The following is a 14,231-nucleotide window of genomic DNA, read 5'->3' on the forward strand; positions in this document are numbered from 1 at the left end:
TTCCTACTGCACGTCTCCACGGCAACCTGCATTCCGCTTTGCGGCTGTGTAGACCACACCCACCGCAGACGTAAACTCTCGACTAGAGGCGAAAGAGATTTATCCTAGGTAAAAGTTGGACACCTTGAGAGGGCAGGTGAATTTTGAGCAACGTTTGTTCCGATCAGTTTGTTAAAATGTGAATTTAACTAAACGTGATTGCGTCAGAGATGTCCTGCAGGTCTCATCACGTTTCTGTTCCTCAGGAGGAGGAGATGGCCAAAGGAAAAGCGAAGATCAGCAGCTCTGGTAAAACTCCAGAATGATCGCCTTATGTTCTCATTTATTCCGCCTTTATTCTTTAAGAAACACAAAATTACAGGGGGAAAAAGTTAACATGGAAAAGTTTCCCCCACATCCTTTTAACAATATTGTAGAAATAAGAATGTACAGGCCTATTTATTTAAATATCAAAGTAACGTGATTATACTTAGCAGAAGATTTTAACACAAACCTTTGAGCTGAAGAAAGATCAACAATGTAAACACCTGACAGATAAATGAAGGAGGCTACGCTAACTAAAAACAAGTTCAAAACGCTGGAAAATAGAGCTGAATAATGATTGAACTAGTTGCTAATGGTACAATGCTAAATTACAGTTAATTAATAAAGTTTTACAATTTTGAATTATTGACTACATGAGAACTCTTCTTCTCTTGTATTTTTCCGGAACACATTTTGTTTTGTTTTTACAGTATGACTTAGAAATAACTCTACCTGAATCCAACTCTACCTGAATATCAATCTTCTTCTCTTGTCTATCAGTCTTTCATTGTAATGAAATTGTAAAATACAGTTTATTTAATGATCACAATGTTAAGCTCTGCAACTGTATCTCATATAGAAGTTGCTTTTACTTAAGCAAATTTATAGTGCTTATTTTGTTTGTTTGAAAATTTCAATAGTCAATAGGAGTCCATTATCTCATGTTTTTCTCTGAATGACTGCAAAAATGATGGATTAATAACATTAAAAATATTTTAAAGTTGAACTTTCAATCAACTCAGGAAGTAATAAATAACGGATAATTAATCCCTGATTAATATTTTGGATTTTATTTTTCTTTTGTTGGGTCTGGTGGTTTTTAGATGACTTTTGTGCTGGAAAACCACGACTCCTTGCAGGCAACATGGGCAGAGATTAAATAATGATTCAAAGCAATTTTTAAAAAGTGGTCAAATGAAGCAGAGGGACTGTGAAAATAGGAAAAAGCAAATACAAAAGCAAGACATTTGTTGCCAAACATTCAAAAGTGCTGGAAGACAGATAAAATAGGAAAAACAGAATAAAAAAATGTTTTTTTTTTGTTCTCTTTAGTAAAACCTGACACATTAAAGAAAAGACAGAAAATCGTCATTTGTTCTTTATAAGAACTCAGATATTAACAAATTTGTGTATTTCATAAATGTAATGTTTTTCCAAGTAAAAATAATGTATAGAATATAAAAAAATATTACAAAAACGTGTCTCATTCACAGATAGGTTTTTATTGGAGATGCAGACACTACAAGGAAAATATGCCCCAATAAATATTAGAAATTGAATTTCTGCACTGTGGAGCAGTGGTTAGCGCTCTTGGCCACAGCAAGAAGGCCCCTGGTTAAAGTCCCGGCTGTGGGACCTGAAACAGAACTCCAATGGGGGACCTTTCTGTGTGGAGTTTGCATGTTCTCCCTGTGCATGTGTGGGTTTTCTCCGGGGACTCCAGCTTGTTCCCACAGTCCAAAAACATGCTTCATAGGTTATTCTAGTTACTTTAAATTATTCATAGGTGTAAATGGGTGTGTGATTGTGGCCCTGTGACAGACTGGCAACCTGTCCAGGATGCCCCCTGCCTTTGCCCACAAGTGGCAGGATAGGCTCCAGTTGCCCTGAGACCATGAAAGGGAGAAAACGGATAAGAAATGGAAGGAATGAATTTCTTGTTAAGTTCCACATGCTGCAAAGTTTATTTGGTATTCAACCATAGGTGATGTACATTTTGGATACCGGTTATTACTACTGTTCATGAAAACTGTGTTAATAATAAATAAAAGAGGTTTGAAAATTTTACATCAAAAGTTAAAAGACACGCTAAAGATAAGCTAACAAGATTTAAAATAAATTTAGAAGGGTCTCATGTTTTTTGCCAATCAAGTAAGGAGACCATTTTTCATTTATTTTATCATTTTATTGAACAGTGGGGCAAAAAAGTATTTAGTCAGCCACCAATTGGGCAAGTTATCCCACTTAAAAAGATAAGAGAGGCTTGTAATTTTGATCATAGGTAAACCTCATCTATGTGAGACAAAATGAGAAAAAACAATCCAGAAAAACATATTGTCTAATTTTTAAAGAATTTCTTTGTAAATTATGGTGGTAAATAAGTATTATGTCACCTACAAACAAGCAAGATTTCTGGCTCTCACAGACCTGTAACTTCTACTTTAAGAGGATCCTCTGTCCTCCACTCATTACCTGTATTAATGGCAGCTGTTTGAACTGGTTATCTATATAACAGTGACGTGCAGTCAGGAGAGGCAGGTGAGGCAGTGCCTCACCTGTCATTATGGGAAGAAAAGAGAAAAATAAATTCAATTATTATTATATTTAAGTTCAGTAATTTGTGCTTTGCAGTCATTTTCCATTTAAATGTATCATTTTTGGGTGTTTTTTCTTTTCAAAATCGCTGAATTTCCGCATTTGCCGTTCAGATACTAAGAAGTGACGTGCGATGAGGCACCAGCCCGCTGAGCCTCACCTTGGATTGCGCAATACCTATGCAGTCAGTCGGTACTGCTGTCTCTCTGTATGTCGGTTCAATCACTTGTACTATATGAGCTGAGTTTACATAATTTAGCAGATGTATATGATGTACAGTGTTTGTTTTTATAAATAACTGTGAGGGACGTGTTTCTTGTGCTGAACGCTAAACGCCGGCAAAAAAGCAACTGGGTGAGGCCAGAAGTTCCCGTGCCTCAAGTTAGGGGGCGCCGATGAGCCCTGAGATTATGACGCTAAAAATAATAGAAGAAGTGATAGCAAGCGGCAAGTCATTTTCTTCAGAAGGAGCGGCATATGGGCTTTATTTACAAGTAAAGGTAAGATGATAATAAGGTTTGTGCTTTTTTCTATGCTGCAGTTTGTATATGAAAAAACATGTTGAAATGATATTTTAAACAAAACACGTTAACTGTTGTCAATTTAATGGTGAATAAGTTACTCAGTATGGTTCATATGTTTGTAAATCTGATTGATGACGTCAGTGCCTCACCAGCCATTAACCTCACCGCACGTCACTGCTATATAAAAGAAACCTGTCCACAAAATCAAACAGTCATAATCCAAACTCCACTATGGCCAACACCAAAGAGCTGTCTAAGGACACCAGAAACCAAAATTTTGACCTGCACCAGGCTGGAAAGACTGAATCTGCAATTGGTAAGCAGCTTGGTGAGAAGAAACCAACTGTGGGAACAATTATTAGGAAATTGAAGACATGCGAGACCACTGATAATTTCTCTCAAACTGGGGTTCTCCACAAGATCTCACCCTGTGGGATCAAAATTTGGATTTGGAAATGGTTTATTTAAAGCAATCAGACCTAGGATATTGCACATAACAATACAATCAACAGAGTTTTACATCCATACAAAGACAAATCAATCTTAGAATAATCAGTCGTTCAATCATAATTTGCTTGAAAGAAAGTGGAAGGAAGCAAACTTATCTTATCCCACCCCTGTTGTGGGAGAACGGTGAGCAAAGAATCCCAGAACCACATGGGGAGACCGATTGACCTGCACAGAGATGGGACCAAAATAACAAAGGCTACCATAAGTAACAGACTACGCCCTCAAGGACTCAAATCCTGCAGTGCCAGACGTATCCCCCTGCTAAAGCCAGTACATGTTCAGGCCCGTCTAAAGTTTGCTAGAGAACATTTGGATGATCCAGAAGAGGACTGGGAGAATGTCCTACAGTCAGATGAAACCAAATAGAACATTTCGGTAAGAACTCTACTCGTCGTATTTGGGGGAGGAAGAATGAGTTGCATCCAAAGAACACCAAACCTACTGTAAAGCATGGGGGTGGAAGCATCATGTTTTGAGGCTGTTTTTCAGCAAAGGGACCAGGACGACTGATCAGTGTGAAGGAATAAATAAATGGGGCCATGTCTCCTCAGATTCTGAGAGAAAACCTCCTTCCATCGGGGCATTGAAGATGAAACGTGGCTGGGTCTGTCAGCATGACAACAATCCCAAACACACTGCCCGGGTAATGAAGGAGTGGCTTCATAAGAAGCATTTCAATGTCCTGGAGTGACCTAGCCAGTGTCTCAACCCCATAGAAAATCTTTGGAGGGAGTTGAAAGTTGGTGTTAGCCAGCGACAGCCCCAAAGCATCACTGCTCTAGAGGAGATCTGCATGGAGGAATGGGCCAAAATACCAGCAACAGTTTGTAAAAACATCGTGAAGACTAACAGAAAACATTTGACCTCTGTCATTGCCAACAAACAGGATATAACAAAGTATTGAGATGAAGTTTTGATATTGACCAAATACTTATCTTCCACCATAATTTACAAATAAATTCTTTAGAAATCAGTCAATGTGATTTTCTGGATTATTTTCTCATTTTGTATTTTACAGTTGAGGTTTACCTATGATGAAGATTACAGGTGTCTCTCGTTGTTTAATTGGGAGAAGTTTCACAATTGGTTGCTCACTAAATACTTTTTTTCCCCACTGTACATAAAGAAATTTAGGTCTGATTTTGAAGAATTCATAAATACAAAATTTAATATAAATTTTAGTTAATACTTTTGATTTTATGCTTTACATGGTTTGTCCAAAAATCAAATGTTTGTTTTTGAACTGTTTGTCATTTTTGGGATATGTAAATGGTCTAATTCACAACCTTGTTTTACTGTATTCCCTCTGGACTTTAAATCATGTTACAAAACAATTGAACACATGCAAGGCTAAAAGAACATTTCATCTTTTAAACTTTTTTGATATTCTATGTTCAAAAAGCTACTGATAATTGAAACCTCTGGACTGTAAAGTTGATTGTTGGTGTGCAGGTTGCACAGTATGTACAGTGTTTTCTTTTACCTATTGTATTGTGTCAGCTTCTTCATAAAGTTTGTTTCAAAAAAGAAAAACAAATTAAAACCCTGTTTTTTCTTTGTCAACTCATCCTAAATCACAAACTATTTGGCTTTTGCTTGGATTTTCTGCTCCTGACAACGTAGCATACTTAATTAATTTTTGAAGGAGGTTATAGCAAGAATTGCAAACTCCAGGCCTTGAGGGCTGCAGTTTGAAAATCCTGGGTATTAGGCTGGGTTAAAGTTGACCATAGGTCGCACTTTGGATGCAGCTGCTTACCTGACAGAAAGCTCCTCCCCCCACCCTCCAAACTTTTCATTTTGGAGAGTAAATGATAATTCAGGATACATGTAAAATACAGATTCCTTTTTAAAAGTAATTGATCCTCACATGGGTTAACAGTTTTGATCCAGGTTGTTTTCTTGTTTCAGAGGATTTAGCCCCGCCCCCAGCACGGCTGCTCAGGTCAAGAAAGAAGGAAGCTGAAAGCAATGATGCTGTTCTAAAGGGCAATGCTCAAGCCTCTCTACTTCTGAAGGTAATTAATGTCATTTCTCCACCTCAGCCACTCAAACTAAAATGCGGTTAAATTTTAGGGGTTAGAGGAGGGCGGAGCTGCAGCCGAGCCTCTGCAGGAATGCGCCGTCATTGTGCATCAGATGTATCAGGCAGCAGAGTGCTCCTGTCTGACAGGGCCAGATGAAGCCACCAAAGAAAAGGCAACAAATGAATCAGAGGTCATTTCTTTGAGCACAGCAGCTCCAAAGTCTAGCTTCCGCAGCAACAAGAATCAGACGGAGAGCTGGGCAGGTGAGGATGCCGCCGAGGAAGGCAGCAAGAGACAACGGGCAGAGAAACACAAGAGGGAGGTGGAGGGACGGCGGGAGCAGCAGCATTCCACCATGGCTTTTCCAGCCAAGAAGAGGCGTAGGATGGGTTCCTGTGGCCTGACGGATGGAGAGCGGAGTCGTGTTTTAGGAAACTATGAGAAGAAGCCAAGTTTTGTGAAGGGAGCTGGGATGAAGGTCTGTAATGATTCAGACACCCCTCTGCGCTCCTCTGGCCATGAAAGCGGGCAGAAGCAGGCAGAGCCTAAGCAGGTAGAGCTACAGTCTGCAGAGCCAAAGCAGGCAGAGTTACAGTCTGCAGAGCCGAAGCAGGAAGAGCTACAGTCTGCAGAGCCAAAGCAGGCAGAGCTACAGTCTGCAGAGCCAAAGCAGGCAGAGCTACAGTCTGCAGAGCCGAAGCAGGCAAAGCTACAGTCTGCAGAGCCAAAGCAGGCAGAGCTACAGTCTGCAAAGCCAAAGCAGGCAGAGTTACAGTCCGCAGAGCCGAAGCAGGAAGAGCTACAGTCCGCAGAGCCGAAGCAGGAAGAGCTACAGTCTGCAGAGCCAAAGCAGGCAGAGCTACACACTGCAGAGCCGAAGCAGACAGAGCTACAGTCTGCAGAGCCGATGCAGGAAGAGCTACAGTCTGCAGAGCCAAAGCAGGCAGAACTACACACTGCAGAGCCGAAGCAGGCAGAGCTACAGTCAGCAGAGCCGAAGCAGGCAGAGTTACACACTGCAGAGCCGAAGCAGGCAGAGCTACAGTCTGCAGAGCCAAAGCAGGCAGAGTTACAGTCTGCAGAGCCGAAGCAGGCAGAGCTACAGTCTGCAGAGCCGAAGCAGGCAGAGCTACAGTCTGCAGAGCCGAAGCAGGCAGAGCTACAGTCTGCAGAGCCAAAGCAGGCAGAGCTACAGTCTGCAGAGCCGAAGCAGGCAGAGCTACAGTCTGCAGAGCCAAAGCAGGCAGAGCTCCAGTCTGCAGAGCCAAAGCAGGCAGAGCTACAGTCTGCAGGCGAGGATGCAAGGTCAGCATCTCTTCCAAAGTGAAACCTTTTTACACCAAATAAAATGAGTTTAAACCTTTTTCTCTGTCCATGAATCTGTTCCAGAGCACCGACTGAAGCCCCCATGAGCGTCCTCTACAGGGGTGAGTGTGACCCTGACTCAGAGTCTGCAAAAGGAGTTTTTTCTGAAAGTGTGTCAGATGTCAGAAACATAAATAAAGGGAGACAGAGCTGTACATAAGTTCTTCATTCTCCTCAAACACAGGTCCAGAGGAGAGTAACCGCCAGCAGGCAGAGGAAGAGAGTATTTCACAGTCGGTAAACCGTGCTGAAGGAGGAGCATCCTCAACTGAAGCTCCCACCAGTGGACCTGCGCTGCAGCCTGAAGAGACCGCAGAACCAGGAGAGGCATGCAATGTGAGTGCTTTCTTTCCTTCATTACTTCTCTGCTAAATGTGAGGAGTTACCAACCACCTCCACGATTTCTGAGAAGCTCTTCATTCAGCTCCTCATTCAGCTCTTCTATCCTCAAACCTGTCACTTCACCCAGAGATGAATTGATGAAGATGAACTACAAAAACTGTTTCCTGGGAAAATGTGTGTGATTACACAACAGCTGAAGATGCAGAGGTTTGAGGAGGAACCAGAGAAAATGAAATGGTTGAAAAAGCAAACACCTCCATCTTTTTTCTTAATGCTAAAGAGCTCGTCTAGATGGAGCTGAACACTGTCAAAGCAGAAAATAATCTGCAAAACCCCATCATATGTGTAAAAGGTCATTAACAGTTATTTACAATTTTACACAAGATTCACCAAACTGTGAAGCAGCTTCACCTACTAAACTGTATTTTTAGACGTAAAGTCATGGACAGCAGAGAACTTCCTACCGCGATTTTAGGTATTGGTGGAGGTGCGTGCTTGTGTGGGGTTATTTTTTTTATTTGAAGGCTTTTATTTTATGTTATTAAGGAAGAAATGTGTTTTTGTTATGTGAAGAACTTTCTGATACTGACGTATAAAAAGTGCTTTATAAATATAAATTTAATAATGTAAAATTGATTTAAATTCATTAAACAAAATTTAAAAAGTCATGATGCCTGAAAATGATTGAAATTCATGACTCAGTGGCTGCGTTTGGACTGAGGCCCTCGTGTTCTTGTCTCATTCAGGGTGGACCTACAGGCGATCTTGCAGCGGCAAAGGCGGCGCCCAGCTCAGGCGGGGACTCGCACGGCGCCTGTGGATGCTCCGATGATGTTTCCGACTCCCAGCTCAACACCATTGTTTTCACGTGAGAAACACGCAGGGATGTGAGAGAGTGATTGAGGCGGGGCTTAAAATGCCGCAGCCTCAGTCACGTCTTCGCTTCACCACTGAATCTGTTAAAGCAGAGAAAGACGAAGAAGCTGCTCGAGGTTTTCTACGAAGGTCCCAGACGCTTTTCACCATCAAACTGTAACTCTTTGAGGATCAGGAATAAACAGTGCATAAATGTAAAGATGACTGAAAACAATTAAAATGTAACAACTCTTTACAGAACAAAGGTGGTGCCAATATTAGGTTGTATTTTTAAACAGCCATTCTATTATTCCTTATTATTAATATTGTTAAAGTTAAATACGGTGGTACTGAAGTGCAGATCACACCAACATATCACTCAATGCAAAAACCTATGAAAGATCACAATTAAGAAAAGCAAAACAAATAATAAACAAACATTAGGTTTTAGAAATCAAAACACAATTCCAAAAAAAAGATAACAATTTGAAAAGCAAAAATAATCAAGTTGAACTGTTAAAATGAAATGGTAAGTAACCGGAAAAGGCTGGTTCTTAGATGGCACACCACTGATTGATTGGATGATGACATTAAATTTTTTAAGGTTGGATTTTTTCAAATGCATACTTATAGAAGTTTTATGATTAGTACAGAGTATATATAGTATTGCTTCATGCCAAATACCTTTCGGTTGAAGGGCTCAGGTGTGTTGATGCAGGAAAAGACATTCAGGCACATCCTCACAGCCCAGAACTGAAGATTCTCCTGAAGATTTGAGCACAGAGCTGCTGCAGGTGAAGCTTCTGAACAGGCGGGCGTGGGTTTCTTGTGGAAAAAGGATTCCTCCCACAGATTTTAAAACTGTTTAAAGAAAAGCGTTGATTTGCATCCTTTCATTGAATGCTCAACGGCTGACTCCGCTGTTTTTCCTCCAGGGAGGAGCTGATGGAGGATGTAGACGCTGGGCCATCAGGCTGCCTGGAAGATGCCACAGAGCTGCTCTGTGGAATAATCAGCGAGCTCTCCTCTGCAAAGTTAGTTCCCATCATCCTTTACCTCTCAACCTGCTCTGCTCTGATCTTTCATCATCTTTGTCATGTGACTCTTTTTGTGTCCTTATTGACTGCTGGGGCTGACAGTAATGTAACACTTATGGGAGGAGCCAGTTACTGGCAGGTTAACCCTTGTGCTATCCTAGGCATTTTGACATTGGGAGTTGGGTCATCTAGACCCCACAAGACAGTGCGCTGAACCTTTTTTCTTCAATGATTTGTGATCTTCACTGGTGTCCATGGATTACATGAAATCTTTCCACCTTTATCCACCTTTGTCATGGTAGGAAGAACACATCAATGGTCATCTTGACCCCATAGTATAGCACAAGGGTTAATAGGAGAAAGCAGTTGAATTCCCTCTAACTCTTGTGCTATCTTGTGGGGTCCAGATGACCCCACCCTTACATTGACGTGTTCTCCCTACTATGACAAAGGTGGATAAAGGTGGAAAGATTTCATGTAATCAATGGACACCAGTGAAGATCACAAATCATTGAAGAAAAAAGGTTCAGCCCACTGTGTAGTGGGTCTAGATGATCCCACTCTCAACATAGTGGGGTCATCTGGACCCCACAAGATAGCACAAGGGCTAAAGGACAGTAGAACAAAACAGTTGAATGTTTGTCTTCCAGTCGAAGAGTCATGGCGGCTCACCGGGAGCTGCAGAACCTGCGACGCTTCAAAAGCAAAGCCTCAAGAAACTCCACCCACCGAGAGCGCTGAGGGCAAAGTTAAATGATGATTCTGTTTGTTTAGAAAAGGCAGTTTTTCTACAAATGTTTGGGTTCCTCTGATGTTCTCTGAATAAAGTGTTTGCTTATTCTCAATGGTTTTTGGAGAATTAGACGTGTGGAAAGCTAAGGTGCTGAGGACACGCGTTCCTCCAGTGCAGACGATTTCAAACAAAAATCCATGCAGTTGTGCTGCAGTGAAGATGTGAGGAGGATCTTGAATGCGTGGACAGGAGAAGTGGTGGTGAGTGGGATGCTTTCTCATCTGACACGTTCTTTTAACCCTTGTGCTATCCTATGACCCCACCCTTACATTGAGATGTTCTCCCTACCATGACAAAGGTGGATAAAGGTGGAAAGATTTCATGTAATCCATGGACACCAGTGAAGATCACAAATCAATGAAGAAAAAAGGTTCAGAGCACTGTCTAGTGGGTCTAGATGACCCCACTCCCAATGTTAAAGTGCCTAGGATAGCACAAGGGTTAAACAGGATCCTCAAATAGAAAACAATAAGACACAGGATTTTAAAAAGTTTTTTTTATTAGCCAATTACTTTAAAAGCCACAGAAAAATCTAATTGATCACAATGCATAATGTAATGAAAGTGTTTAGTTTCACGGTTTACCTTATTTGGATCAGTCTTTCCTGATCACAATCCTCTAAGTGACACCAGTTCTGCGGTTGATTACCTGGTCCAGGTGTGTCCAGACAGTTAGAACATGCCAGAGCAAGGTTTGTTGGAAAACAAGCAGGGAGGCAGAACTCAGTGTCCCCCCCTGAGCTAAACCCCAGATAACTCAAACCTTCATGTCCATTCACGGCTCAGATATAATCTGATGGAACCTTTTTTTTGTACTTGGTCCAAACTGGACGTTTATGAGAATCTTTTGTCAATAACATAACATGGTGGTGTAGTGGTTAGCACTCTCACCTGTCAGGAAGAAGGTGCTGGCTCAAATCCCAGCCAGGTCCTTTCTGCATGGAGTTAGCATATTCTCCTTGTTCATTTGTGGGTTTGTCAGGAATGTCAGGACAATTAATAAGTACGGATGATTTAAAGTCCCACTTTGATGAAAATTGTGTTTAACGTTCTTTTGGCATTTTTCTCATGATGGAGGATACGTTTAAAGAAAATGAAGATTAAAATCACCTTTTTTAGACGGAGTTTTAGGGCCACCAAAGAGAGATTTTAAGTCGTAGATTTATGAGGAAAAACTCGTAATTTTAAGAGATCAAAGTTGAAGTGAGCATACAGAGCAGCAAGTGAACGCCGCGCAGCAGCAGAGCAGACCGACTAAACTCAAACAGGTGAGCTGAATGTTTATTAATAACGTCAACAATGTTTGAAAGCTCAGTTGTTTGATTTACGATTTATTAGTTCATTTATTAATTCATTGATTGGTGGCTTGCAGGATCTCTGCAGCTAGGGATGAAGTATCCTTGCAACTGTCCACTTCAATCCTTTCTTCGTCCATGAAACCAAAATCTCTACGTTTGTGTGGCGCTTCCGTGTGAGGAGGAGCACTTTTTGGTATTTTCAACGTTCTTATGCTATTATAACAGACTATTTTCATTCATCTTTTTTGCTTTATGTTGAAACGGGACATGGATCTGGAGGAGGGGGCGTATACAGTTATAATAATAATAATAATGGGTTGGATTTATCTGTGCTTTTCCGGACGCTCAAAGTGCTTACAGTGTCACCATTATTCCTTTACTCCTCATTCATTCTTGGTAATGGGAACTACTGATGTAGCCACAGCTGCCCTGGGGCAGACTGATGGAGGCGTGGCTGCCAGTTCGCGCCTACGGCCATTCTGACCATCAGCAGGACCATTTATACACATTCTCACACCAGTTGGCCATGCTGGAGGCAAGGAGGGTGGGGTGTCTTGCCCAAGGGCGCGGTGATGGTTGGCTGGGGGGGGCGGGAATTGAGCCGCTTACCCTTTGATCATTGGACGACCTGCTCAACCGCCTGGCCACTGCCGCCCGTTGGTCTTCTGTGCATGACAGGTTGATGACGTGATGAGACAAATGCATTTGTGGGTATGGTTTTTATGTAAAATGAATGTAATATGTAAGCTCCCCTGGCATATCTGAAGTTTACTTTGCAAAATTGTGTTTTGTATTGTACGTACGTTTTGTACGATAAAGTTAAAAAAATGTGAATGAAAAGAAAGTGGTTATCCCAGGAAAACAAAGTACATTATTTCAAACGAACGGTGTTTCACTACCTCGTAGTATGTCTTATGGAAACATGTTTGTTGAAGATATTGCATGGAAGGTTTGGCAAACACCCAATAAATTCTTAATCACCAATAAGGTTAAGGAAGTTTTTTTTAAAATTATCCACAAAATGTACCCAGCTAAAATGTTCATTCAAAACAGATTTAGATTTAACATTGATACTCTGTAGTTTCTGCTGTAAATACCCTGAAACAATCATCCATCTTTTCTGGTATTGTCCTAAAGTTCAAGTTTTTTGGCATTAGATTTGTGATTTCATTAATGATACAATTGATTTTTGTTTTATTCTGGTAAGGTATCTTGGTGGGTCTAATATAAAAAATATACAAAAGGGACTCTGGTTTACTTTTAAATCTCTTACTCATTTTGGCCAAATTTCATATTCATAAATGTAAATTCTCTGGTCGAAACCCCTGTTTCATTGTATTCTTTTCTGAGTTAAATCAGTATATCAATAGTATTCGAAATTCAAAGAAGCAAAAAGCAATCAAAACATTGTCTGTATGTGATAGATTCAACATGTTCTCGTAGAGTTTAACCCCCTGGCTTATTTCTATATCTATTCTAGTTTTTGTGTTATTTTCTACATATGGGTATTTAATATTTGCAGTTATGTTTTTATTGCATACCTGAAAGTGCTTCCTTGTAAAATGGCAAAAGGTGCAAAAAAGTTTATAAAAAAATACATGTGAATGAAAAGGAAAATAAATTGGCTGTCCTCTACACCCAAACCCGTCTCTGAGCTTCTTATTTTATCCGCTTTAACCCCGGAAAGTCAGCTCCACTGAAAATAATCTAATTTTGAGTCGTCAAAAGGCTCAGAATCCTTGTTTTTTTAAACCTATCCGGAAATAAGCTTCACAAAAAGTTCCACATATTTCATCTTTCAAGCATGGATCCGATTTTCCTCATTATTTTATGGCTTTTTTTCCGTAAATTACGAGTTTTTATCTCGTATATATAATTTAGCAGGAAAAAAATCGTAAATTTACGACTTCAAATCTCGTAGTTAACATTTGTGGCTTTTTTCCCCACAAATTTACGACTTAAAATCATAATTTGAAAAAAAAGTCTGTAAACTGGCCCTAAAACTCCGTCGTACAGTTTAACCTAATCTGCAAAGATTATCAGGCATCTTTGTTTTGCACTAATATTTTTAAAATAAAAAGACTACCAAAGGTGTCAAATGCAAAAATATTAATTTTGCAACCAAAGACAACCTGGTTTTAATGTTTTGAAAATATTAATTTTACAACAGCACACCATGCAAATTAGGTTAAAAATAATTCAAAACAAACCACACACATATTTACAATGGATTGAGTCTTTTCAACGCCTAGACTTCACATAAACTGAAGAATAAGTTCTGTCCACCTTCGGACAAAAGCGCTTGGTGTGCGCTTTGGCCCCCGTGGCCCCGCACAGCGGGCACACGTACTGCCGCAGGTAGGGACACAACACATCTCCTTTCTGGTTCTTCAGCCAGTGGGAGCGGTACACCATCTCGGACTCCCCGTTGTGTCTGCAGAAACTGCAGACCATGGGTCCATCAGGGGAAGAGGGGGTTTCCGGTTGATCCAGACGACCTCTCCCGGTGTCCTTTGAGTCCCTGGACCTGGATTTTGGCGGCTCCGGCGGCGGCACTTCAAAGCTACCTGGGAGATGGGGGGCCCTGGGGCTCCGGAGCGGGGGTGCACGAAGGAGGTCTGTGCCCGCTGGGGCACTCTGCAGCGCAGCATTGCTGCGCATGTCTCTGTTCAAGTCATATTTGCTTGAACGATGGCCCCCGCACTCCAGGTAGGACTCGGTGGGGGGGTTGCGACCCAGGATTTCCTTTACTGTGTCCGACAGGCCCATGTAGTCCTTCCACAGATGAAAGCGCGAGCTGCTTGGCTCCATGATCAGATGAAGAAGTCCAGACTCCACGTCTGACATGCTTAGCGCACCTCT

At 41.2% G+C, this 14,231-nt stretch overlaps 2 protein-coding genes across 4 annotated transcripts; one reads left to right on the top strand and one right to left on the bottom strand.

The window, feature by feature from the left end:
- The first annotated feature begins 4 nt into the window (after positions 1-4).
- On the top strand, positions 5-10,124 carry LOC101155010 (thioredoxin domain-containing protein 2). 3 transcript variants are annotated; one of them, XM_011479057.2, is made up of 9 exons: positions 5-136; positions 246-288; positions 5,565-5,671; positions 5,730-6,985; positions 7,070-7,107; positions 7,230-7,381; positions 8,134-8,255; positions 9,178-9,276; positions 9,930-10,124. In XM_011479057.2, the coding sequence occupies exons 2-9, from the start codon at positions 255-257 to the stop codon at positions 10,018-10,020; spliced, it is 1,899 nt and encodes a 632-aa protein (XP_011477359.1). In that variant the 5' UTR covers positions 5-136; positions 246-254; the 3' UTR covers positions 10,021-10,124. The 3 variants fall into 3 exon arrangements, with proteins under 3 accessions (XP_011477359.1, XP_011477364.1, XP_023815475.1); XM_011479062.2 differs by having other exon boundaries at positions 8-108; XM_023959707.1 differs by lacking the exon at positions 5-136 and having other exon boundaries at positions 143-288.
- A 3,358-nt stretch (positions 10,125-13,482) lies between these two features.
- Positions 13,483-14,231, bottom strand: nanos3 (nanos C2HC-type zinc finger 3). Its single transcript, NM_001122828.1, is given in 1 exon segment — positions 13,483-14,231. A coding segment is annotated over 1 exon segment (606 nt). The 5' UTR covers positions 14,217-14,231; the 3' UTR covers positions 13,483-13,610.

Source organism: Oryzias latipes, chromosome 1, assembly GCF_002234675.1.
Source record: "Oryzias latipes chromosome 1, ASM223467v1".
Taxonomy (NCBI): Eukaryota; Metazoa; Chordata; class Actinopteri; order Beloniformes; family Adrianichthyidae; genus Oryzias; species Oryzias latipes.